The following is a 26477-nucleotide window of genomic DNA, read 5'->3' as shown; positions in this document are numbered from 1 at the left end:
TCACTTTGGGGATGAGGGGTTATCTCCGGGAGAGCTGAGTCTGCCTGTGCTGGGGGCTCAAGGTGCCATGTGGGGTGGTGATTCAGCCACATCGAAATCCACTCCCTGGGCTCACACAGGGGAAGAGCCAAGAATGCCTGTCCCAGTGTCCAGGAACCTCAGCTCATTAAGATTAAGATGCCAGTCTTTGGGCAGCCTCTGATGAACCACTATGGGGGATCTGAAGATGTTCTGCATGCCCAAAAGCCCAGTGAGGGGTTAATGCAAGGAGTCTGGGTGCTGAGTGACCTCCAGCCTATAACCTACTGCTCTGTTGGCCCAGGACTAGGATTAAAACTCTGATGTTGTCTCCTGGCTGGGATGGATGGAGCTCAGGGATCTGCTTTTACTTGCCCTTTGTTGGCATCTCCTGCCAGCAGTGCTCCTGAGCCCTTCACTGAGCAGAGTGAAATGACTTTGGAGGGGTCTTTTGGGCAGAGCAGGGCTCTTTGGAGGCACAGCAACAGAAGATGTCCCCAGTTTGAGCTGGGCAAGAGCCCACAGCCTCTGTCCTCCCCCCAGTATGGGAATGTGCAGCATTGCTGGGCTCACTGGTGTGGCATCTCAGCCTAGAGCCATATCAGGAAAGAGGTGGGGATGACTCAAAAAGGCTGAGCAAACAGAGCTTGAACAATTGAATCCCTGCTTTGCTGCGCCTTATTTTTACCTAACCCATCACCATCTCAGCAGCCACAGCACATCAGCACTGGAAGCCTTCCTTTGCTGCACTCCTGAGGGGATCAGGCAGGACCCTGCCCCAGGAACCACCATAATCCTGGGCTGTGGCTGCAAGGTGATGGAACAGAGCTGTGTCCTCAGGACAGCATGAGTTGTTATGCCTGTTGGGACCTAGACTTGCTTATAAACAAATTCTGTTCAAATTACTCTTGTTTTTCATCTTTGAAATAAAAATTGAGGGGGAGGGTGGAGAAGCCTGAGCAGAGCATTGCAGTTTCTATGATCTATCTACTACAGCTTCCCAACTTCTTACTTGACCCCAGTCCTGGAGGGTCATGTGAAACCCCTCTGAATGGCCAATTGTAGTTAGGAAAAGCTACTTTAACTGAGCTTGCCAGCTCAGAACAGAGGGTGTAGTTTGCTCATAATAATGGTGAGGGGTTGGGTTGGGTCTGGTTGTGCTGTAGTTCTGTGTTTCCCAAGCAGACTGTGGGAACAAAAGGACCACGAGGCCCTTTTTGGGCTGCTTCAGAGACAGCGTGAGCAGCTGGTGTCACCCAGGGAGCTGCTGGTCCCTGGCCTGCTGGAGACCCCTCCTTGCTACCTACAGGCACTGGGATGCTGAGCTGGATCGAACGGGTGGTTCCCCAACCCCCCATGCCACATCTGACAGAGGAGACACCCCTGGCCTCTGGACAGAACCAACAGCTGGCTAAGGTGAGCAGGGAGGCATTTTTGGGATACTGGGGGCTCCACAAATGCAGTCCAGAGATGCCCTGCACTGATGCATCATCTCTCTGAGCTGCAGGGAGGCAGCAGGAAGGGTGGGGAGTTCCTGGGGATTTGTAGGCACCTTTTTTCCAGAGGAAGACACCAAGGTGATCTGAGCATTCGAGTACCTCTGAGACAGGCTGAGAAAGCTGGGGTTGTTCAGTCTGAAGAAGAGAAGGCTTCGGGGAGACCTCAGGAAACCTTCCAATACAGGGACCACAGGAAAGATGGAGAGGGACTTTTTATAAAGGCATGGAGTGATAAGACAAGGGAGATTGGTTTTAAGCTGTAAAAGGGGAGACTGAGATGAGATATTAGGAAGAAATTCTTCCTTATGGGGGTGGTGAGACACTGGCCCAGGTTTCTCAGGGAGGCTGGGGCTAAAAGTGCTAAAAGGTCAGGACAGGGCTTGGAGCAACTTGGTCTAGTGGGAGGTGTCCCTGCCCATAGTGTGGGGTGGGACTGGATGAGCTTTAATGTGCTTTCCAACACAAACCACTCTGTAATTCGATGATTTAAGCAGGAATGTAACAGTCCCCTGAACCTCATTCTGACCTCACTTTGCCTTTTACCCTGAAGGCACCAATGGGACAGGCCCGTGGCCCCGGGGATGCTGCTGGCAGCAAACAGACCGTGGGTAAGTGGGTAAGGACCCCCCAACAGGGGAACACCTGGCTCTGCAGCAGAGCAGAAATCCCTTCCTGGCTGATAAACCTGCCTGGCACAGCCTGGGGCCTGGACAAGAGTAGTGATGAGACTTTTCCTTTTCCTTTTCCTTTTCCTTTTCCTTTTCCTTTTCCTTTTCCTTTTCCTTTTCCTTTTCCTTTTCCTTTTCCTTTTCCTTTTCCTTTTCCTTTTCCTTTTCCTTTTCCTTTTCCTTTTCCTTTTCCTTTCCTTTTCCTTTTCCTTTCCTTTTCCTTTTCCTTTCCTTTTCCTTTTCCTTTCCTTTCCTTTCCCTTTTCCTTTCCTTTCCTTTCCCTTTCCCTTCCCTTCCCCTTTCCCTTTCCCTTTCCCTTTCCCTTTCCCTTTCCCTTTCCCTTTCCCTTTCCTTTTTTCTTTTTTTCCCTGCTGCCACTGAAGAAGTGGAAAAGAAAGTGGGATTTGTGATCCCCGAGGACCCAGGCTCTGTGTTTGAGAGGTATTATTCTTGCATCCTTCAGCATGCAATGCAGTTTGCGTAGGATTTTGCATTCAGATGAGGTCTGGATACCTTGATGGGGGGTCCCAGACTGACTCCCCCCCTTCCCTGGCAGTGTGGGGAGCAGTGTTCTGTCCTGGCTCTCCCAAGGGCTGGAGAAGGTGATGCCTCAGGCTGTCCCAGCCCTGGCCCCAGCCCCAGAGATGCTGCAGTCACTTGGAAGGAGTTTCGAGTCAGGCACAGATGTTTCTGATCAGGTATGTGAGAGATCTGGGCAACAATCTGAGGATTTGGGCCTTATCTTTTCTTCTGTTCTTTTCTTTTCCTTTCTCTCACTCTCCCTGAGCTAAGTGGGAGCAGTAACCTTGCCCTGTGTGGACTTCTGTCCCATCCATCCCTGGGCAGTGTGCCCTCCATGCCTGGCAGGATGAGCCCCTTGGCTGCCAGGCAGGTGACAGTCTGTTTGCCTTTTCAGACAGAGGTCCAGGTGGTTGAGGAAGAGGAAGAGGATGTTCTGGGTATGTTCTGGGTATTACCAGTGATGCTGGTGCTGTTGTCCCGTGATCTGGCTGATGGGAACCCTGGAGCAGTGCAGGTCCCCATTCCCCTGACAGTGCTCTCCTTGCAGAAATAACCCCCTTCGACCAGGAGGATGAACTGGATGACTGTGAGCATGAGGCAGTCTCAAACATGGGCAAAGAAAAGTGGTGGGTGCATGGGAAGGCTGAGTGGGGAGATGCAGGAGGGCAGGGAGGCACAGACTGACCTCCCCAATCACGGCCACCTCTCCCTGCAGGGGAGGAACATGGGTGCTTGGCTGGATGGTGCAGGGCTTCGAGAGGATGCTGCCACAGCCAGAGGTGTTGAAAAATCCACAGGTGAGCACAGAAAGAGGGGGCAGGATGCTGCTGAGCTGAAGTGACAGCACAGCAGGTTTCCAGTCTTCATCCCTCTGCACATCTGTGTGTATCTGTGACTCTGGGGAGTAAAACTCAGGGAAAACTCAGTGGAACAAAGGAGATAGACTGGGGAGCCATCATGATGCTCCCTGGTCTGCCCACGTGCTGGAGGAACCCTCAACAAGGGGCGTGCTGGTGCCAGCAATGCTAGGGGCTGCTTTAATTGCTCTTGTCAGGGAAATGGGGCTGAAACCACAGCAGAAGGTGTGTGGGTCTGTGCCGTTGGGTCCCCTGAGGCTGGTGGACATGCCTACCTGGGCTGGCACAGGGCTGCTGTCACTGCTTTGCCATGTCCATTCATCTCTTTATCCCTCTGCAGCCAGAGCCAGAGGAGGAGAACTGTGAAGCCACATTGGGAGGTGAGCTGTCCCCCTTCCCTGGTGGCCCTTCCAGAAGGGACAGTCTGCTGTACCAAGCTGACTATGTTCTGGCATCATAACACTGCCCCACTGTCCTCCTCACCTGTGTCTTGTCCCAGGCGGGGTCCCCAGGGAACAAGATGCCAGAGAGGTCCCCTAAGTCTGTCCCTCTGTGGGAACTGACCTTCCCTTTCTTGCTCCCCTTCCCCAATGATTTATAAGATGACCATTGCATTGTCTATCCCCCTCCTTCTCAATAAACCTGAGCAGGCACAAAAGTGTTTAAAACCCAGGAAAAGGCAAAAAACAGCACTTCAGCTGACCAGAGCATCTCGGGAACAGTGAACCCAGCAGCAGCCGAGGAGCCACCGGAGCCAGTGGCTGCTGTCACTCCTCGGTCCCTGGCTGTGGACGGCAGCAGGTAACTGTGACAACATCTTCTGCATAGGAGTGGTAGCCAGTGGGATGGTTGCTGTGAGAGCAAAGGCTCCAGCAGAGGGGTCTAACGGGCACTTTTGCTTATCAGGATGTTTGCCTGGTTGATTCAGGGGCTGGAAAAGGTGATGCCACAGCCAGTGACCAAGGAGAAACAGGATGCACAGGTATGCTGTGGACTGGAAAAGTGAGGGGTGTGTGAACATCACGCCCTCAGCAAGGAGGGTGTCCCCTGCCATATGGATGCCACCATCTCAGTGCCAGCATCTGCTATGGTTTGGGCACGGTTAGGGTAAAAATGTAAGCTTTCTGAAAATGTTCAGTGTCTCACTGCTCCCTTTTCCTCCTGGCAGGGAGCGGCTGCAGCAGCATCAAGTCCCATGGGACAAAGTAAGTGACTGTTCCTTCTCAGCATGCCAGTGGCTTGCCAAGGCCAGGAACTGGTCACTGCGGAGAGGGGCCACTGGTCTGCTGGGCACCAGTGGGGGAGCCCCTGAAAACCCCCAGGAAAGCCACCAGAAACTGTTTCTGTGTGAGAAGCAATAGCAGGTTTGGGGCTATGGCACAGGCTTGGTGAAACTCAGGCCCTGGGGGTCCCTGTGTGCATTATTCCCACATCCTGGGCCTGGGTTTGGAGGTCCATGCAGACGTCAAGGTCTGTCCTTGAGCTGTGCCAGAAGAGGTTTGCCAAGCTGGTAGGGTTTGATCAAAGGCTTGTGAAGGAATTCAAACCACTGCCTTCATCACTTTGTTTGGCATGTTTGCTGCCAAGCTGGAGAGCATTTGCTGAGGCTGGTGTGAGATGCCTAGGGAAGTACTTAAGGAAAACAATCCTGGAGTCAGAGGTGTGAGATGTGAGTCTCTGGGGGAAAATGGAGGGTCTCTCACTGCCTGCACATGAGAGGGCAACAGGGCAGCCAGGCTCGGCTCCCCCTGCCAGCTATATTGCAGGGTACCAAGCAAAACAGCCTGACAGAGAGCCACAGCCACCTCTAGAGATGGACCAGGCAGGGGAGGTGTCACACAGCCCTGGGCAGGTTCCAGGCCTAGGATGGAGAGGCTGGTCAGGCCACAGGAGCCTCTGATGGCAGCAAGGACCTGCAGCTGCACCTGGAGCTGTGCATCCTTCCAGGGGGAGGTTACTCCTGCTAAGCCAGCAGCCACTTGGTGGGATCTCAGAGTGGGAAATCCTGCAGGGACTAAGCAGTTTCTCAGCTTATTTGTACAAGGTGGAAACCTGAGTGCTCCCATGGACCTTGGAAGGAGGCAAAGCCAGGCAGTTGCATAGGGTGGACTGTGCTGCAGCTCTCTTTGGTGCCTTGAGGCATCTCAAGGACCAATCTGCCTAAGAAAGAGAGTCATAGATCCAAGCAAGAGATCTGCCCCGGCACCAAACTGCCAGCACACTTATTAATGTTTTCCTTCTCCTTTTGTTTCAGGGGGCAAAGGGGCTTAGTGCTTCTGAAACAAATGGAAAATGAAGACAGTGGCAGGCCAGCCCTTCCCGCAAGCAGATGAGACCAGCCCAAAGAGAAAGCACAGCTGGGGAGGAAAAGCAAAGGGGAATCTTAAAATGGTCTCTAGCTCCTTCCCAGCCAGGGCAGAGAGGGACCCAATGCTGGCTGTGTGTCCCCAGTCCCAGGGCTGTCCCATCCTGGCTCCCTCTTGGTTCTGTGAATCGGAGCTATTGGTTGTGCAGAATGGTGTTCATGAGATGGGAGCCACCATTTATAGGAGGGTAGAGAAAACATTTCTCAGGACACCTCAGAGGCAGAAAGCCTCCTCCACAGCTGTGGCTGCTCTGTCCTGATGCTCTTCAGGTGCAGCACTGGTGGCAGTGGCCGGAGAGTCCTGGCAGGGAAAGGATCTCTGGCTGACCCCAGATCAGAGCCAAGGCAGGTGCCTGCATGCCAGGTTGTTGTTACAGATCCTGGAGTGAGGGAATGGGCTGGGGGCACCTTCAAAGCTGATGTGATTAAACCCCACTGCCATTGGTAGGAACATCTCCCTGTTCAGGTTGCTCAAAGCCCCATCCAACCCAGGCCTTCAACACTTCACTGACAGGGCAGCTACAATTTCCCTGGTCCACTGTTTCACCACTCTTACCATGCAACCTTTCTTCCTTATGCCAATATAAATCTATCTTTGTTCACTTTAAAACTACTGCCCTTTGGTCTGTCACTGCAATCCTTGGTAAAATGTCTTTCTCCATCTTTTGTATAAAGCCACTGGATACTGAAAGGCCATGACAAGGTCTCCCACTGCCTCACTGCATCTCTCAGGGCTGTCTGGGCAGACATAATGATACGTCATGAGCCAAGCAACTGGAGATCCCTTCCTGTGTTCATATGGAATTCCACTGGTACCAGGCTACAGTGTATTTGCCCCCTTTTCCTATAATGTATCCAGAAGTCACAGTGTGTTTTAAAAGCCATCTCTCTTAATAGTGTCTTACATTTTAATTAATGGAGATCTCAGGGGAAGCTAAAGGCAGCACAGGCACTGTGAGGTGTGTAAATATGACACAGAGCCACATGTGGGTTTGTTTCCTGCCTTTCTGGAGCTGAATGTGGACTTCGTTGAGTTTTGTTGTCAGACATGTCTCAAAATAAACTGGTTTTACAATATGTGGATGTGCTTCCTCCTCCTGTTTCTCTGGCACGTACCTGCTGTGGTAGGATGGGTACCCCTGGGACACAGAGAGGGCTGTGGTAGCCAGACCCATGTGCTTTGCTTTGCTTTGCTTTGCAGATGGTCTGACAGACTCCCCAGTCCCTCCGGTGATGCTGGGAAACTGGGAGGCATGCAGGAAGCTTCCCATGCTGTGCCTGGGGGAGTACAAGGAGTGAAGGCAACCAGGAGCCCAGGGTGCTGCAACCTGGGGTTTGACTTGAGTCTCAAGCTGCAAAACCAGGGCCCTGGGGCTGGGCAAGCACCAGGTTTCTCTCAGGTTTTGCTAGAGGAAAGGCTTTAGGGTTCTTCTTCCTGAAGGAGAGGCAAAATGGGGCTTGGGGACAGGCAGAGTTGTCAGTTGTGCTCACAGAGAAGCCAAGAGGCACCTGTATGCAAAGGCTTAGAGTTTTCATAAGTCTTAACACAAAATGGTGAATTTTCTTCTTCCTTTCAGCAAAAGTGTACTAGGCAAGCACCTAGCACAAGTTGGGGGAGTGGGGCCACACAGGTCTGTGCAAGCTGAGAGGTGCTTTGGGCCACACACAGGGCAGCACTTCTATGGGATCTGCCCCAGCCCTACCCCAGCCTACTGCAAATGGGCTGAGAACTTCACCACCTCCCATTCCTCTTTCAGTTCGTGTTGTCCCTGGGGAGCCCAAGGAGACCACCCTCATCCTGGAAGAGATCCATGACTGGGCTAATGAAGCCACATGCAAGGTGGTGGCCTGGGGACATATGGCTGACCTGGTGGCAGATGCTCATCCCCTTCCCCCCATAAAAGAGGAGCCTCAGGAAGAAGAAGAAAACAGGTAGGAGAAGGGAGGTGCTGTTGATGAGCAGCTCAACACACTCTCCAGCCACCAGCAAGGTGGCCACGTGTAGCAGATGATGTCCCTGGGCATCCCTCACTGCCAGCACTGATGGTGGAGCTGGCACTGGGCAGCTGAGATGACAGTTTCCAAAGAGAGGGGCACCAAAAGGACCCAAAACATGTTTGAGCAAATGGTCTTTCCTTCTGGTGCTGAGTGGTAGAGCCACGAGCACAGTGCTTCCCACTGCCCTGCTGAAGGCTTCATGCTCTGCTTTAGGCTTCCCATAAGTAGATTTTGGCCCTAAGGCAAAAGGGTTTGGACCCCATTCCCATCAAGTGCTCATCCAGCTGCCATGACGTTAGGAAATGGTGGTCTTGCAAAAGAAGACCCTGATGAAGTCCTCCTGAGGACTGGGCAATACCTTCAGAACTGAAAATGGGCTATCTTGCAGCACAGGGGTTGGAAGTGTTCCTGAACATAGCCAAAGGGTTTGGGAGCCACCCCAAAACTCTCCCTGTGCCCTGTGCAGGGGAGTGAGTGCAGCCATCCCTGTCTCCAGCTTGGGCTATGCTTAACTGTTCTATGCTCAGAGCCCTGCTAGGTGAGCAGAACTCTCTTCTGATCAGCCAGAAAACACTGGATATGCTACAAAAGTATTTTCCAAGTATTTTTCTTTAGTGTATGGGCATGAGAAGCTGTGGGCAGCATGCACAGCCTGGCCTGGAGGGTGGATTCATTAACAGGGGGCCCAGGGCTGGGGGGCTGATTTTGGGTCAAAATCAGCAACAAGTAACCCCCTAAGCACATGTTCTTCCTGTGCCACAAGGGGAAAGAAGAATCTGAAGGCTCAAAGAGTCTGATTTTGTATTCCTAGACCTTTTCCCATTCTTTCTCTTACCCACCTGGGGCCACAGGTTTTAGTGTGCTGTGAATCAGTGCTCCTGCTGTGCCTCAGAGATGTTGGCTGAGGGATGCAGGGAGAGAATCTCTGGCCAGAAGGTTGTGGAGATGGGCAATGAGACTCAGGCAGGCTTTCTGGGTGTCACCTAATGAGCACCAGGCTGTTTGCACTGCCTGAGCGCAGGCAAGGAGGAGGAGAAAGGGGAGGAGGAGAAAAGGGAGGAGGAGGAAAAGGTGGAGGAGTCTGGGGTGAGCTCTTCCTGTTGCTTTTATGGCTTTGTTGGAAATGAGCATGAAGGTGGCTGTTGTGTTAGCTGTGATCACACCCTGCAGAGGCTGAAACAGCTGCAGGGGAGCAGCTGCTCCTGGTGGAGTGGGTGGCTGAGGAGGGCAGCAGTAGGGAGGGGGAAGCAGTGGGGAGGGGGATGCTGTCGGGAGGGGGAAGCAGTGGGGAGGGGGATGCTGTCGGGAGAGGGATGCTGTCGGGAGGAGGATGCTGTCGGGAGAGGAAAGCAGTCAGGGAGGAGGATGCTTTCGGGAGAGGAAAGCAGTCAGGAAGGGGATGCTGTCGGGAAAGGGATGCTGTCGGGAGGAGGATGCTGTCGGGAGGGGGAAGCAGTCAGGAGGGGGATGCTGTCAGGAGGTGGATGCTGTCGGGGGGGATGCGTTCACAAACCGGCTCACGCCAGGGCTTGCTGCTGACGCAGCACTCGGTGACAGGGGAGTGTCTCCTGGTGACAGAGGCTCCGTCTCCACCACTGCTGCCAGTAGCAATCGCAGCCCTTGGCCAACCCCCTCCTGCATGGTCTGATGGCTCAGCCAAGCAGAAGCACCAAGCTCATGGAGAAGGTCCCTATTATTTAAAAATCATATTAATTAATTCAGGGCAGTCAGAATTATATGGAGCATTACAGAGATGAATGTAAAGACAGAATTATGAGCTGTACCTTCAAATGCTACTTAATACAAGTAGGTACAATTTTACATTTTTTCTTGTTGTGGGAAATAGCCCAGTTGCTGTCAGCTGTTGCAGGTAGGGATGTTGGTCTAGATGGTATTTAGAAAAATCTTTCCACTTAGTTTAGTGCTTTGCTCTGATTTCAGGTGAGATCAACAGTAACAGATTTATTACCTAGTGCTACAGGCTTAATCTCTGTGAATTCCTGTGAAGTAGCTGAATTTTCAGGAAGATGCTGAAAACTCAGCATTGTTCAGTGTTAAACTCAGATATTTTTATTTCTTCAAAATCTGTTCCTGGAGCTCCACTAAAGAAACTTGAGCTTCAGTTGTTGGGTGCAGGATGTGCTGCTTCACCCTTCAGTGTGTTTCTGTTTGTGGAAAAGGAGAGGTACTAGTGGCTGCTGGAGATCAGGATGAAAAGCCTTGCAGCTGCATTGGAAGGGAATCTGACTTAAAAAAATGGTAATGAGGGAAGAAATTATTACAAATAATTAAAAGGAAAGCTCAGAAAATTACAGATTTTCAAGACATGGGGGAAAAAAAGAGAAGGACTGGTCACTGCTTGTTGCATAGATCTGATGTGTGTATGTCTGTATGGTCCCACCAGAGGTGCAGAAAGATGTTTTTTCAATTTTCATGCATTTTGCCATCTTAGAATTTTTCATTATCCCCAGTACCCACTTTGCATCGCTCACTGGGAAGGAGAAAACCAGGATATGAGTGCACAGAACATTTTGAGGCATTTTTATTTTTGGGTTGTAAAGGATTATGTGTCCTGGGAGTTTCTTGCAGAGGCAAATGGGGGCTGAGATGGTGGCTGCTTGAGAACCTGCAAAAGCAGGCTCTGCATTTTTTATCTTCAGGTAAATTTTAATTATGCAAACAATTGTTATGCAGGAGAAGTATACTTGATGTGATGTCCCCAATGTGCCCAACCTTAGAGGGCAAAATCAGGTGCATGTCTGTTTTTTCTGTGCCTGCAGGCCTTACCTCATCACTGAGGCTGGGGATGAGGCCCACTTTGCAGAGGAGGCTCCCAGGTTTGAGCAGCTGGAAGAAGATAAGATAAGTGACTTTGAAGGTGCTTTTTTCCAGGTACAGCATCACTCCCTACCTGAGCTCAGGTCTGCACTGTGCAGGACACTCTGGGGTTTCAGAACAGTCTGAGGGTACACAGCAACCAGGACGGGCACTGGAAATGTAGCCCACTGAGATGTCTCTGCCTCTGAGCCTGAGAGTCCAGCTGTACATGGCAGAAGGGATGTTTTCACCCTCAAATACTGGCCCTGAACTACAATCCTAGAGGCTGGCAGGTGGTTATGGGACATTGGCCACCCAAACTGTGGTCATCCAGCTGCTAGCCTGCTCTTTCTCTGTTGTAGCTGGGAATTTTCTCCTTAAAATGGCTTTTTTTTCATTTGAAGGTGGAAGAGGAGACATCTGAAGCTGCTGAAATCCATGCTGAAGGTAGAACATACAGCCATGTAATGTGACATTGGGGTGAACCAAGCAGGGGATGCAATGGTCCAGGACCAGAAACACAACATCTGCAACCTGGGCTGGCTGTAGCAGTTGGAGCTGTTTCCAATGTTTCCATAGAAAGCTGGCTTACAGCATCCTGTAAGAACAGGACAAAAAATGTCAGTAGCTGGAGCCCACACTGGAAGGCTATGCCTTACCCAGTCCTTGGTCTTGTGATTAAGCAACAAGATGTGAAAGTAACAAGCAACAAATGTGAGGGGTGTCTCCTTCAGCTGAATAACGTAGGGGGGATAAAAAGGATTTTCTTTACCACTCTGCTCAATTTGGGACGTGACCATTGGTGTAAAGTGTATTTTAAGATAACCTTTCAGGAGGTAATGGGTTGGTAGGGAAAGGCAGGTGGTCAATGACACAACCCCCCTCCCAATATCAAGGAGCTGCACAAGAGCTGATTGTCCAGACCTGCTAGATTGTCCAGCACCAGCTGTGAGTGATGGCAGCCATCAGCCCTGTGCATTGCTCTGAGCTGACACAACCATCCCTTCTCAAATCCTTCTGTTTTATTGCAGCTTCAGATGCCTTGTCCTTTGCTTGAAGCAAGTAGGCACCTAGCAGCATGGCCAAGCAAACCCGAGACGCGGAGGCAGAGCGGCTGGTGAAGGAGGAGCTGATGGATGGAGGGGCCACCTTCCCTACGGGCCATGGCACATCCCAGCACCTCCCCAGGCTCTCCAGCTGCCAAGTCACTGCTGCCTCCTGCATGCCTGTCCCTCTCACCAGCCAGACAAACCCGGGAGTTTCCAACCCTAGTTTTTGCACAGAGGAGCAATCTCCCCTAGGTATTAGAGAGAGTGGCTGAGATCCTGGGCTTGCACAGCTTGAAGAGGCAAGGGGTTGTTACTGCAGTAGTTGCTTTTTGTTGCCTTTTGGAGGAAAAAAAGCTTCATATTGCACCACAGTGTACCAAAACTCATGTTTTTCTGCCTTGGCCCCATTGCTTTGTGCCTTCCTAGCTATCCACAGGAGAGTGTTTGCAGTAGCTGTAAATGACACACTGTGTGTGTTCACCTGCTGGGACAAAACCTCTCCTGAAGGACTTGTGGGCAAGTTCATTACCCACCCCACGCAGCTTTCTCCTTGGTGTTCCTGCAACCCACTTTTACTGGGAGGACAGTAAGATGGAGCTTTGCTGTTCGTGGTTTTCTGCCTTTTAACCCAGAAGTAAAAATTATGGTTCAGTGGCTTTGCTTTGGTATTAACCAGCGAGCCAAATCCTGCTGCTTTTCCTTACACACAATTGTGAATTTATCTTTGCAATCCAAACTGGCCTTTTCCCAGTGATTTGATCAACCCACCAGTCCCACATCAGTGTAGGATAGGAGGGGATGTGTGGGGTCTTTTGGATGAATGAAAACCTCCCTTAGAAGAAATATTGCAAGAACTCATCATGTTTTGTTAATACAGCTATGGACAGGATGATGCTTCCCCACCCCCTGGGCCGTGGGGTCCAGCCAAGAGAAGCCCAAGGGCTGCTTTTCCCTTGGGCAATTGGCATCCCTTTAACTGACATTCCTCCTTACCCTTATCCAACCTTCCTGCTTATGGCTGGAAGCAGTTATTATCTCTGCAAAGGAGAAAGGCCCTAAGTCTTTTTTAAAATAATGCCTTATTCTACATGAAAAGCAAACATTGCTGTCATTTGGAACTTGCACAATCCATATGTTTATGTTCAGAAGACCAAGGAGGTTTTCTACACTATGAGAGGCAGTCTTGAAGCTGGAAATCCCAAGTCCCTGCAGCTTGTAATCCTCATCATCTCCTGAACCACAGGGACCCAATGCTCACGGGGAGTCCTTGCAAGCTGGGGTAACAGAAGGGAAGCAGGTGGCACTTCTGAGAGTGTTAAAAATAGGGTAAAAAAAAAAAGAAAAAAGAGAGAGAGAGAGAGAGAGAGAAAGCAGTGCTTCAAACAGTTGTGAGAAAAAGGTGAGAAAGGAATGGAGAGAAAAGGCAAATACTTGAGCATGGTGTTTGGGAGCAGCTCTGCTGGGGTGATGGGGTCTGGGGTCCACCCACCTTGCAGCTCTCTCACCTGCAGTTATTTTTCTTCTCCACTGGCCAGGTCATTACCTCACCAAGGACGTCAAGGCTGAGGAGAGCAGTGGTGATGCTGTGGAGATTGACAGTGCCCACTTACCCGTGCCCAGCGCTGGTGCTCCCTCCAGATGGGTGGTGCCTGGCTCAGTGCCAGCATCCCCCAGGTACAGCTCTGCCCAGGAACAGCCCCAGCTCCCAGGGGGCTCACCCCCTGGCAGTGCCAGTACAGGGAAATTTACACATCCAGATGGAGCCACCCGTTTCTGGTGGGTTTGAACAGTGAGCAGGGGTGATGCCATCAATGTCACCCCCAGGACAGGAAGTGCCCTTGGCATTGCCAGGACAGTGCTTGCAGTGTTCCTCTGGAGCCTGGAACTGCTCTCAGCTGTTGCCCTTTGCTCTTGGCTTTACAGGTACCAGCAGCCACTGGAGGGTCCATGTTAGGTATCCACTGCTCTGCAATTCACTCTTTGACTCAGGGGTTGATGGTGCAATGGAGTCATCTCAGAGCCAGGCCATGTCCCCAGGACCTGCCCTTCTTTTCCACATTTCACTTTCTTGTGCTACCTTCCTGGCACTGCATTTTCCTATCCTGTCCCTCAAAGTGCAAATCTATGGCAATGCAGCCCTAGAAATGAACAGAGAGTAGTACCCACCCTTTTTGCATCTTTCCAGGTGCCCAAAATTGGTAACAAAATGGGTCCAGAGAGGCCCCAGAAGGAGTAGAGCTTTGGCAGCAAAGGAGCAGGGTGGTTTGCTCCTGTTGATTTCAGGCTATGCAAAAAATTAGGATAAAACTGACTCTGGTAGGAGGAAGGAAAGTTGAAACATGAAACTTGGGAGGAAGAAGAGGAGGAAAATATGCTGGTTGAGGGTTAGGGACAAGCTGAGCCTTGGCTGCTGTGTTCATGCCAGGAGGAAACTGCTGGCCCCAGTGGATGGTCTGGAGGAAGGAACAGGCAGCCAGGACCAACCCCAAGAGCTGCAGGGCTGGGATGGAGACCAGAGGAAAAAGTGTGTGGTGTGAGCCACGGGCTCCAGATCTGTCAAGCTTCTAGGGCTTCAGAGCCCATGGTTCATGTGGGAAAAGCAACAATCCTGGAAATACTGGGTTCTGAAAGGGAGAGGAGCCATAGGGTCCCCATCTAGCTGGGTCTATCTCTGTACTAAGTAATGAAACCCCTCGCCAAAAGAATTCTCATGATGCTTCCTGGAGCAGAAGCTGCTCTCTTTTTTTGTGTATCCAGGCAGAAACAGTCTCCTTAAGACTGGGTTTAAGCACAGACAAGATGTACCTTTGATCTACCTAAACTGTAGCACCTTCTCTTTACTCATTATGAAGAAGTTACCTTTTTTCCATGAAAAGAGCAAACAAACACACCAGGGCCTGGCTTCCCTGCAGTCCTGGAGTGCAGCCTTGGAAAGCAAAGTCTTAGGGAGAGTCTGCACCTCCACGTAGTGCAGGATTTTGCCTTCTCCCTGGACAGAAATCAGTACATCAATTATCACAATGAACAAGCCAGGAGCTACAGTAAATGAGCTTGGTTTTGTCCTCCCTCAAAGTGATGCTTCTCAGTCACACTAGGTAAAGCATCCTGGTCTGAATCCAACCTTTCTGATAAAGGTTCTGATAAAGAGGCTGAAAAGAGACTATATAGTTTTTAAATTCAGGGTCTTGGTGCACATTTTGACCTCACAGTTCTTCCAAAATCTTCTCACAAACAAGTGAAATCCAATCTGAGATCTTGGCACTCCCCAGAGCAAGGGTGAGGCTCAGGCTGGTGCTGCTTGATGGGGTTTTACTGAAACCACCTTCACACGTGGCCTTCTGGTTATGGGACAGGGACAACTGGTCACCACCATCTGACCACTGCCAAGGGGATGCTGCCAAATATACCCTGTCCCAGCTCAGATCTTAGACCCCTGGTTACACAGTAGTCAGATAAATTCAGGTAAATACTAACTCAGGATCCTATGGGTTTAAAAATGGGTCATGGACCTGCCCTTGGGCTTTCCTACCCGCATGGTCTTCCTGGTGATCTCCTTGCAGCCTGTCAGAGCGCATTGGGTCAGCCACGAGCCTGAGCAGCAACATCATAAACACCCGGCTGCAGGAGCTGGTGAAGCTTTTCAGAGAGAGGACTGAGAAGGTGAAGGAGAAGCTGACTGACCCTGATGTCACCTCGGACGATGAGAGCCCCGCAGCATGTGAGTCTGAACGTGGCTGGGAGTGTGTAACTGATGGGTCCCCGGACATGATGTTGTTTTCAGGAGAAGGCTGCTTTATGAACAACGTAAAGACCCTCAAGTAAATTGCCATAAGATTATTTTCTGCCCTTTAAAATATCTGTGTGGCCTCTCCCAGCCCCTGCCAAGCCCGTGCCGGCAGCAGCACCAGTGCCACCCCCAGGAGGGGAGCTGGAGGGCCACAAGTTGTCAGAGGATGAGCACTGCTGTGAGATGCTGTGCTGCACGTTCAAGTACCAGCCCTGGCTGGACCGGCTGAAGAACTACGAGTTCCCCAGCAGCATTGACCCCCTCACCAGTGAGTGATGGAGCCCAGCAGCACCTGGGCTGAGGGCAATGGGTGGGGGAAGGAGTAAGGAGGGGAGCAGGCAAGGAGGGGTAGATAAGAGAAGGGAGGACAACTAAACAAGGACCTAGTTGGCTTACTAAAAAAAATAGTTTTGAATTCCCCTGGAAGGCATAGGCTTTCCTAAATACATTCTGTGGGTGACAGGAGCACAAGCACACAGGGAAGGGGCAGTTGCCTTCTGCTTTGCAGGCGTTTTAATGGGCAAGTACTGTCCCTGCAGTGTGGTCACCCCAAATTACAATAAAATCACAAAAGAAGTATCCTCTGTGTAGTGGACGCCCCACAGGAACCCAACTCCTCCCTTTGCTATCCAAAGGGCCCAAGGACTGGCAACAAGCACCTGGCTTGACACAGTCTCACAGAGGAAAAAACAAAGCAAGAAAGTTGCTACTGTGGGAACAAAGCCAAAGCAACTGCCATTAAATGCTGTCACTGAAAGACCTGCTGTGGGTGTCCTCAGACTGTGGGCAGGGCAGGGAATTTTCAGCCCCTCTGTGATTCACACAGATGAGGAACGTGTGTCCAGCTAACGGTATGGTTCCCTGTGTCCAGACCTGATGTACGTGCTGTGGCTCTTCTTCGTTGTCCTGGCCTGGAACTGGAACTGCTGGTTGATTCCTGTTCGCTGGGCTTTCCCCTACCAGACACCAACAAACATCCACTTCTGGCTGCTCATGGACTACATCTGTGACCTCATCTACCTGCTGGACATCCTCATCTTTCAGACCCGGCTGCAGTTTGTCCAGGGGGGAGACATAATAGTGAGTATCATTTCCCTGTATCCCTCCCCTGGGGATACCTGTCACTCAGCTCTGCATGGAGCCCTCCAAGCTCTCCCACGAGGTCTGGGCCCATCAGGGCTGAGTCTGCTCTTGGAGAACTGAGGCATCTCTCCTGCCATGTAGTGGATAAGCTGGCAGTCATTCTGTCTGTCAGACATACACTGTTCCCCTCAACACCAGCCCATCCAGGAAGTGTGTGATCCATGATGGTTCCTAGAGCTAGGGAGGGATGCTGGGAGGATTCTGCTCCACAGGAGTTCCTGCCAGCAGTGCCATGCAGTGCATACCAGCCAGCCCCATGGGTGGTAAACCACAAGCCAACCACAAGCAGGTGGTAAAATACACTCTGAGTTTAGTTTTTGGGAGTATAACTAAGCAGAATGCATTAGTGATACGATGAAAGCAGTTGCCATCAGTATGCATAGATCATGCACCAGAGATAATGAAAGGCCTTGATTATGTTTCCATATCCAATTAAATAAGCTGTGAAAAATGAAACCTTGAGGGTACAGCCTTCCCATGGTCCATGTAAATGTTCCCACTGGGAGGTTTCTCCTGTGATCTCTGATTTTTGTGGTGCTGGCATTGCAATATGCTTTCTCTGGGATGCAACCTCAAATGCAATGTGCTGAGATAGAATGGGAAGATGGCAAATGGCCAGGCCTGCTGCTGCTCCTGCTCTGCTCCCTTCCTTGGGCACAAGCAGAGCATCTTCCTTGTTATGGTGCAGAGAAGGACAGCCACAACTTCCCTCTCTGTGAGCAATGACCAATCTTCCTCTCTCTCTCTCTCTCCAATTCCCAACCAGTCTGATAAAAAGGCCATGAAAGAGCACTACCTGCAGTCACAGCGCTTTAAGGTTTGGCATAATTTTGTTTATTAATCTGGATGTTGAACCTGAAGTGGGCCCTGCAGCTCCACCTCAGCACACCCCAAGTCCTCACAAGGGTCTCTTTGTGCCGGTTGCAGATGGATGTGCTCTGCCTACTGCCCCTGGATTTCTTCTACTTCAAAGTGGGTGTCAACCCCCTCCTGCGCTTTCCTCGCTGTCTGAAGGTGAGTTGGAGCTGATACAGTCAGGCAGAACACCAGTTGTAGCAGAGGTGAAAGGAGCCCTGCACTGGTTTGGGTGAGTGATGACTTGCTAGGCTCATCCGGGATGCCAAGAGGACTGTTAAATGAGAGGCAAGTCTTGTCCCAAGGGCTCTGTGTGTCAGACACTGCATTTCAACCCTAAACCACGCTCATACCTGAATAGAGGAGTACATAGAGATGGAGCCAAACCTGGGGGTGGCTGCAGGAAGGAGACAGAGGGCAAGGTTGTTTTGTTTTGGGGGATATTACCCTCTGGAAGAGGGCCAGGGGAAGCTGGAGCACGTTGCTTTCCTTCTCCTCACAGTACATGGCCTTCTTCGAGTTCAACAGCCGCCTGGAGGCCATCCTGAGCAGGGCCTATGTCTACAGGTAAGGGAGGAGGGGAGGGTAAGTTGCTTGCTCCTGTGGTTCACTTGGTGTCCCCCCATTCCAGGGGTCTGATCCATCTTCCCCAGAGCAGCTGACATGGGTGTTGGCTGATGCAGGCAGGACCTGGAGGTCCTGGAGCTGGCTTGGGTTGGGTTGGGTCATCTCTCCTCAACTCCATGGGGACATGGATGCTGGTGGTGAAGAGGTGCCACCAGCAGATGAGCTGCTTTTTCTGCCACTTGTGAAGCTGAATTGAATGCTTTGTGGCTCCTGCATGGTCAGCACTCAGCTCACTGCTTCACAAAATCATCACAGAATGCTTTGGGTTGGAAGGGACGCTAAAGACCATCAAGTTCCAGCCCCCTGCATGGGCAGGGACACCTCCCACCAGCCCAGGTTGCTCCAAGCCCCATCCAACCTGGACTTGGACACTGCCAGGGATGGGGCAGCTACAACTTCCTTGGGCAACCTGTGCCAGGGGCTCAGCACCCTCAAATTAAAGAATTTCTTTGTAATGTCCAACCTCAATCTCCCCTCTTCAAGTTTTAACCCATTTCCCTTGTCCTCTCCCTACCCCCCCGTGTCCAAAGCCCTCCCCCAGCTTTCTTGTAGCCCCTTCTGATATTGGAAAGTTGCTCTGAGCTCACCTGGGAGCCTCCTCTTCTCCAGGCTGAACAACCCCAATCCCTCAGCCTGGCTTCCCAGGGAGGTGCTCAGCCCTCTGAGCATTTCAGTGCCTCTGCTCTGGACACCTTCCAGGAGCTCTGTGTCCTTCTGCTCTTGGGGACTCCAGAACTGGACCCAGCACTGAAGGGGGAGGTCTGAGCAGAGCAGTGGGGGAGAATCCCCTCCCCTGACCACTCTCTGTGCTTCTGTTGATGCCCCCAGGACATGGTTGGTTTCTGGGCTGAGCACACACTGACAGCTCATGTTGAGCTTCTGCTCCATCACCCCCCCCCCAAGCCCTTCTCCTCAGGGTGCCCTCAAGCCTTTCTCCTCCTAAGATGGATTTGTGCATGGGATTGCCTCAGCCCAGCTACAGAACCTTTCACTTGGCCTTGCTGAACTTCATGCAGTTTGCACAAGTCCATTTTTCCAGCCTGCCCAGGTCCCTCTGGATCCATCCCTTCCCTCCAGCCTGGTGACTTTGCTACACACTTTGGTGTCATTATGTTGTTCATTTGGTTCATTATATTGTTACAGGGCGATATCAGATCATAACCATAATTTTCCCCTTATCTGTTGGCTGTGGTATCTTAATGTTCTCCTTTTGCAGATATTCACATTCTTTTGGTGCGTAGTTGGCCTTGGCAGTGCCTTGTTTTAAGAACAAGACTTACATTCCTAATTATCTTTGAGACAGAAGTTAATGGAGGGTGCATTCGATTCCACTGTCCATGTCCCTGACAAAGCTGTTAAACAGCCCTTGAGGTCACCACTCCTCACACATCTCCATTCGGACACTGAGCCACTGATCACAACTCTTTGGGTGTGACCAGACAGCCAGTTCCTTTCCCAACAAGTAATCCATCCATTGAGTCCATAGTGTTCCAGTTTAGAGATCAGAATGTGGTGTGGAACACTGTGGAATGCTTTGCATAGGTCCAGGTAGATGATGTCTGTTGCTTTGCCTTTGTCCACCAGGGCTGTGACCCCATCATAAAAGGCCACCAAATCAGGCAGGCAGGACATGCCCATAGTGAAGCCCTGTTGGCTGTCACCAATCACCCCCTTGTTATCTGCTTGCCTTAGCAGAGCCTTCAGGAGAATCTGCTCCATGATCACCTCCCCTCCTGATTTCTTTTCTTTTTTTTCTTCTTTTTTTTTTTTTTTTTTTCAGAGTGATTCGGACCACTGCCTACTTGCTGTACAGCTTGCATGTGAACTCCTGCCTCTATTACTGGGCATCAGCTTACGAAGGACTAGGGTCTACTGCCTGGGTCTACGATGGGGAAGGAAACAGGTACAAGCCAGAGCTTTGGTCCTCATGTAGCTTGCCTTGCTGATGAGTTCAAGCAAGAAGAGAGGTGGGGATGCATCTGGGTGTAGTAAGTGGGAGTGCCAGGAGGTGATAAGGAGCCAGGGAGAATGGTGGGGACAGGAGGGATGGGATGTGCAGACAAGACACAAGACAAGGAGGCCACAGCTGGGCTGCAAGGGAGGACTGTCATTGACTGAAGAGGCTGAAAACTTGGGAGCCTCATGTGGGGAAACAAGGAAACACTCTCTAGCTGAGTGAAATAGGGGGGTGACCCCTGGTTCTGTCCATGTTGACTTCCTGCCAGGGTGGGAAGACCTGCTGCTTGAAGCTGTGCTTGGAGATGGGCTCTGCCTTGAGCCTAAGTATGTTGCAAAATGTAGCATCACAAAATGAGGTTTTATGTGCTGGGCATCAGGTCCTTGGAGCAGCCCAGCAACCCTCATTCCCAAAGACAGCAGCCACCCCTACAGGATTAACGCTCTTTGTTAAATGTTCATTGTGCTGTGGGTGATGGGTGCCACAGGGAGAGCACTTGGCTTGCAAGCTTGAAAACTGCCTTGGTAATGTGGGCAAAATAAAATACTGAGCAACTTAGCTCCATGCAGTAAATTAGTTTCCTACATAAGGACTAGGCAGGGGCATTAGAGCTTTATCATGAGGTATGGGTGTAGGCAGGGGCAAATGACTGTCACCCAGGCAGCCCTAGTCTGGGGTTTTGTCTTCCCTCTGAGCACTCAGCTCCCCACGTTAATGTTGCTGCTCTGTAGTTACTTTGTGTGATGTACACGTCTGTCTGTCCCTATATCCCGGTGGAAATATTAGATCCAAGGTAGTGCCCAAGACCAATGACTCAAGAATTTCTTTGACATATCCTGAGTCATGTATATCCCTTTTTTCCCCTGATTATTTCTGAAAGTTTAAATGTTGCTGAAAATATGAGGCTAGTTCCTAGTAGTGGGGCTGAAAGGAAGCAGAAAATTGGAGGAACCAGAGCAGCTGAGCATCCCCTGCAGAGGTTCCTGGCAGGTCCCTACATCCCCCTGTTCCTGTAGCATCTCCAGTAGAACCTGCAGGTGTGGTGGGGAGTCTGCAGCCCCTTTATTGCCCCTTCATCACCTGTAATTACTCTCAGCAGGCTCTGGCTTGCCATGGCCAGAGGATATGAGCCCAATACCAAAGGGAGAAATAGGCCTTCAGGCCAGAAACATCTTCAAAGTTGCCTCATCTTTTCCTCACAGCTACATTCGCTGCTACTACTGGGCAGTCAAGACCCTCATCACCATTGGGGGCCTGCCAGACCCCAAGACCCTGTTTGAGATCATCTTCCAGCTGCTGAACTACTTCACGGGTGTCTTTGCTTTCTCTGTCATGATAGGGCAGGTGAGTGGGAGTCATGGGGAGCTCCCAGCCTCAGGCAGGTGAGGTTGCAGAGGGGCTGGCCCACAGGTTTGTATCTCCAGCTCTGTTTCCCCACGCAAGGACCTGCTTGGCCTTGGTGAAAGACAAAAAGGAATTGGCAGATGCTGTTAGGACTCAGCATGTGTGCTCTAGAATGCTTAATGTGCATGATGGATAATTAAAATACCTCTTCCACCTCTTCCTCCCTTTCAGATGAGAGATGTGGTTGGTGCTGCTACAGCAGGGCAAACCTACTACCGGAGCTGCATGGACAGTACCATTAAATACATGAACTTCTACAAAATCCCCAAAACTGTTCAGAACCGGGTGAAAATGTGGTATGAGTACACATGGCATTCTCAAGGCATGCTAGGTAAGATCCAAACACTCCAAGAATCAGTGCTTGCACCGTCTGTGTTGTAGTGCAGCTGCCTTGCAGACATGAAGCATTATTGTCACTGAGCACTACAGATTTGGGCGGGGTGCCCGGCGTGTCTTATTGCTGCTTTCCCCCCCCACCATGCTGAGGATGTGCTCCTGCATCAAATGCTGAAAGTTTTCTGCTTCCTCTCACAGATGAGTCAGAGCTGCTGGTGCAGCTGCCAGACAAAATGAGGCTGGACATTGCCATTGAAGTGAACTACAACATCGTGAGCAAAGTGGCCCTCTTCCAGGTACCCTGTGTGTCATGGGCCTGGACCATGAGGCCCAGCATGTGACATGGACTCACAGCACTCTTGCCTCTGTTTTGGCTCAGGGCTGTGACAGGCAGATGATCTTTGACATGCTGAAGCGTCTGAAATCAGTGGTCTACCTGCCAAATGACTATGTGTGTAAGAAGGTAAGGAGATGCTTGGGTTCCTTCTGGTCCCCAGTGTCACAGCTGGGCAGTGCAGAGAGCCAGGCCTGGCCTGTCACCTGGGCATCCAGATGCTCTATAGGGACCAAAATCAGCTCAAAAACGTTCTTGGTGTCAGCTGGTCTTGTTCAGAGACTGACCTCTCCTGATGCAGCCATCAACCTCAGGAGGAACAGGAAGAGCCTGGAGAGCTGGAGAAGACTTTGGGATTCTTAGATGAGAGTGCTGGAGAATGAGCACCACCAGGACAAAGCTTTGGGAGGGGCTGCGGAGGGTGTTGTGGTCAGGGAGGGTCCCAGCAGAAGGCAGGTTAGGGCATCCCTAAGGTCACCTTGTTTCTGGGCACTGCCAGTAGCCCCCATCTCCACTGCAGGGAGAAATTGGCCGTGAGATGTACATCATCCAGGCAGGACAAGTGCAGGTGCTCGGGGGACCCGATGGCAAAACCGTGCTGGTGACTCTGAAACCTGGATCCGTGTTTGGAGAAATAAGGTGAGGAACTGAGGAAATAGAGCTGAGGGCTCTGGGCAAGGAGGGCAGGAGACCAGCACCCTGAGTCAGCCTTGTGACCGAGGGGCAAACCCTGGCAGTGTCGGCTACACAAATTGATTACAGCTGGGTTTTTTCGTGGATCTCTTCAGCTTTTTTTTGTCACCGTGGTGCTTGCTGCCTGGGGAGCTGATGACAGTAAGCAGCAGTATATGGAGAGAAACGAATAAGAAAGCATCTGTCACTGCAACAGCCCCCAGTCTTTAACCTACCCGTTTCAGGTGCATGGGAAGTCCTGTACTGATTTGTGACCTGGTGACAATTTGCCTTCCAGCGCTCAGCAGACACTAGGGGGTGCCAAATGCAATATTTAAACCTTCAAACGGGCTAATAATTACTTCGGTAGCGTTCGGTGCCGACCTTTCCCAGCGTTCTTTACAAGTTCAGCTTGGAAAATTTCATAAGGGGTGAAAATTAAACTCTGAGTCCCCTGGAAGCCCAACGTGATGTAAAAGGGCAGATTTTAAGTGGCAAATGTTGTGCAGAGTGTGTTAACTGTGGTGCTCACATGTGGCTCTGTCTCTCTCAGCTTGCTGGCAGCAGGAGGAGGAAATCGCCGAACAGCCAACGTCGTTGCCCAGGGCTTTGCCAACCTTTTCATTTTAGATAAGAAGGACCTGAACGAGATTTTGGTGCATTATCCTGAGTCTCAGAACCTGCTGCGTAAAAAAGCCAAGTGGGTGGCTGGCTGCTGCTTTCCAGCCTGCGGGGCTGAAAAAAACGAAATCAGAGGTTTCAAGGTTGCAGAGGAGATTTCTCTCTGCGTGAAGCCTTGGGACAACTCTGTCCAAAGGCACTGAGCATTGGGGACATGTCCCTGGGGGGGAGCTGGGGTGGAGCTGCTGTAAAAGTGGGTGCAACTTGGGGTGGACGAAGTGAATTAGTTTAAAAATCTACTGAGATAGTTACTGTAGTTTTTAGCATTACTTAGATTTGCTGTTTTATTCTTCCTAGGGTATAAAACCCTGTCCTTTTAACATCTGTTTTTTCTGCAAACCCAACTAATATATCTTGTACTGAAGCCATCTCTCCTTTCTTTGCTGTAGGAAAATGCTGAAAACCACCAATAAACCCAAGGAGGAGAAGGCAGCACCTGGAGACACGCTGATCATTCCCCTGAAAGCTGACACCCCAAAACTCTTCCAGGCTGCCCTGGCTGTCACAGGGAGGGTGGGGGGCAGAGGTCCCCTGTCCCAGCTCCACTGGAGGCTGAAGGAGCTGAAGACCACACAGGCAATGCAGGTCAGCCTGGGACAATCACGTGCAGCCCCTTGGGTGCCTTGAAGGAGTGAGCTCAGGTCATTGGGGTATGGTGTAACGTGGTCCAACATCTTCCATATGGCCTTGGCAGAATGTCATTGTTCCACAGCAGTTTGTTTTCACAATCACAGAATTGTTCTGGGTGGAAAAGGCCTTTGAGATCATAGAGTTCAATCATTAATCCAACTCTACTGATTCTGGTGCTAAACCATGTCCCTCAGCACCACATCTACACATCTTTTAAACACCTCTAGGCATGGGGACTCTACCAGTGTCTTGGGCAGCCTGTGCCAGGGCCTGAAACTCCTTTACAGGAAGAAATTGTTCATAATATCCAACATAAACCTCCCCTGAGCAACTTGGAGCTATTTCCTCTTGTCCTGTCACTTGTTCCTTGGGAGAAGAGACCAACCCCTCCTCATACCAATCTCCTTTCAGGTAGCTGTAGAGAGTAAGGTCTCCCCTCAGCCTTCTTTTCTCCAGGTGTTCACACCCCCAATTCCCTCTGCCACTCCTTGGAAGATTTGTGCTCCAGACCCTTCCCCAGGTTTGTTGCCCTTCTCTGGACACGCTCCAGCTCCTTAATGTCTTTCTAGTTGTGAGGGACCAGAAAATTGACCCCAGGATTCAAGGTGTGGCCTCAGTGGGGCCAACTTGTGTAACACAAAAGGGAAACACATTGACTTTTTGCACAGCTGTGCTAATCCTGAGTCTGGTTTCTACCATAGCCACAGACAAACATCTCTTCCATGATGCAGACACAGAGTCACTGGGGAATAACCAATGTGCTGGCAGGTCAGAGGCTGATGCTGACATCCAGCATCCACAGCCCAGACAGTATCTGCAAAGCTTTACTGGAGGGGTTGGCTGAGGCCACCAGCAGCAGGCATGACATCCTGCCAGCCTGATGCAGGGAAATCACCCTTGGTTTTTGTTATGGAAAAAGAATCACAGACTGGTTTGGCTTGGAAGGAACCTTAAAGCTCATCTGCCTCCCACTAGACCAGGTTGCTCCAAGCCCCATCCAACCTGGGCTCAAACAGTTTGAGGCTTGGGGCAGCCACAACTTCTCTGGGCAGCCTGGAGCAATGTCTCTCCATCCTCAAAGAGAAGAATTTCTTCCTAATGTCTAACCTAAACTTCCCTCCTTTCAGTTTGAAAATATTCCTCCCTTGTCCTGTCACTCCATGCCTTTTTAAACATCCCTCCCCATCTTTCCTGTATCCCCTTCATGTATGAGGGTGCTGTGAGGTCTCCCCAGAGCCTTCTCCATGCACATCTACCTTCACTCTCTTGGCCTGTCTCCAGAGCAGAGCTGCTCCTAGGAAGAAAATGGTGCTGCTTTCCTTTTTTTTTTTCTTTCCAAGTGTCTCTGCTGAAGTTGTAAAAAAAGGAATTTCCCCATGCAGACCTTGTTGATACTCTTCCCAGTGTGCAGTTTTGCTGGGAGGGAAAGAGCTGATAGGGAGCTGAGTGGCCTTGAGCCTGGGTAAATATCCAGGGAGAGGCAGAGCAGAGCTGCAGCTCTGCAGCCATTCACAAAGCACAACAAAGCTCCACAGAGTGTGGTGCCTGAAGCTAATAAATAACCAGTGAAAGGGGGCAGTGAGCAGTGGCACTGTGTGCTCTGTCCCAGAGCAGCAAGGCCTGGATGGTGCATTGGGAGCTCACCCCACTCACAGGTGGGCAAGATGCCATTAGGAGGACATCCCTCTCCATGGCACATCCATGAGTGACATTTCTGAGGCTCCTCTCTAAGGAAGGTTTTAGGACAGGACTGTCCAAGGCTGCTCCTCCACACCACCAGTTCTGCCAAGTTTTTGCCAAGATCAACCTCTCCAGATGCTTCAGGAGCAAAATACAAGGCAGTGCAGGAGGTGCTGAATGCTGCAGTAATCCCAAGGCGCCTTGCTTGTGTTGCCCAGCTGCCCTCCTTACCAGGGTGTCTTTGCACCATGCCAACCCGGTGAAACTCCACCAAACACCTGCCTGGGAGTAGAGGGCAAGGTTCTGCTAAGGTGCTAAGGTTTTTGTTTTGGTTTGTTTTTTTTTTTTTTTTTTTTTTATGGCAGGATTCCAGCTTCAGTCCAATTCTACCACAATCACCAGTGCACCCACGACTGCCCATCACCTCCCACAAAGCATACACCCCCCTGGGAGAAGAAATGTTCTCAGAATCTTCAGATAGTTTAATCACCATTCATGTGATTCCTACAGCACGAGAGGATGATGAAATCCTTGCTGCTGAGATTTCAGAGAAAGAAGAAGAAAAAGAACAGAAATGA

At 50.9% G+C, this 26477-nt stretch overlaps 1 protein-coding gene across 1 annotated transcript; it reads left to right on the top strand.

The window, feature by feature from the left end:
* The first annotated feature begins 1223 nt into the window (after positions 1–1223).
* Positions 1224–26477, top strand: CNGB1 (cyclic nucleotide gated channel subunit beta 1). Its single transcript, XM_030457994.1, has 34 exons — positions 1224–1434; positions 2068–2125; positions 2569–2626; positions 2742–2883; positions 3102–3144; positions 3255–3333; positions 3423–3504; positions 3905–3944; positions 4215–4365; positions 4471–4546; positions 4733–4769; positions 7687–7861; positions 8455–8465; positions 8949–9013; positions 10108–10112; positions 10708–10819; positions 11811–12045; positions 13329–13467; positions 14219–14287; positions 15354–15511; positions 15669–15848; positions 16452–16660; positions 17490–17540; positions 17651–17737; positions 18081–18145; positions 19986–20108; positions 21365–21506; positions 21738–21897; positions 22101–22198; positions 22282–22365; positions 22757–22875; positions 23462–23608; positions 23979–24174; positions 26265–26477. The coding sequence occupies exons 1-34, from the start codon at positions 1336–1338 to the stop codon at positions 26475–26477; spliced, it is 3708 nt and encodes a 1235-aa protein (XP_030313854.1). The 5' UTR covers positions 1224–1335.

Source organism: Calypte anna, chromosome 11 (genome assembly GCF_003957555.1).
Source record: "Calypte anna isolate BGI_N300 chromosome 11, bCalAnn1_v1.p, whole genome shotgun sequence".
In the NCBI taxonomy this organism is placed as follows: Eukaryota; Metazoa; Chordata; class Aves; order Apodiformes; family Trochilidae; genus Calypte; species Calypte anna.
This window is presented reverse-complemented; position numbering and strand designations above follow the sequence as displayed.

Coding starts and splice junctions, on each gene's coding strand:
- CNGB1 (XM_030457994.1), top strand. CDS start 1,336: ATGCTGAGCTGGATCGAACGGGTGGTTCCCCAACCCCCCATGCCACAT. Junction 22,199..22,281: donor GCAAAGTGGCCCTCTTCCAG/GTACCCTGTGTG, acceptor GTTTTGGCTCAG/GGCTGTGACAGGCAGATGAT. Junction 22,876..23,461: donor TCCGTGTTTGGAGAAATAAG/GTGAGGAACTGA, acceptor TGTCTCTCTCAG/CTTGCTGGCAGCAGGAGGAG.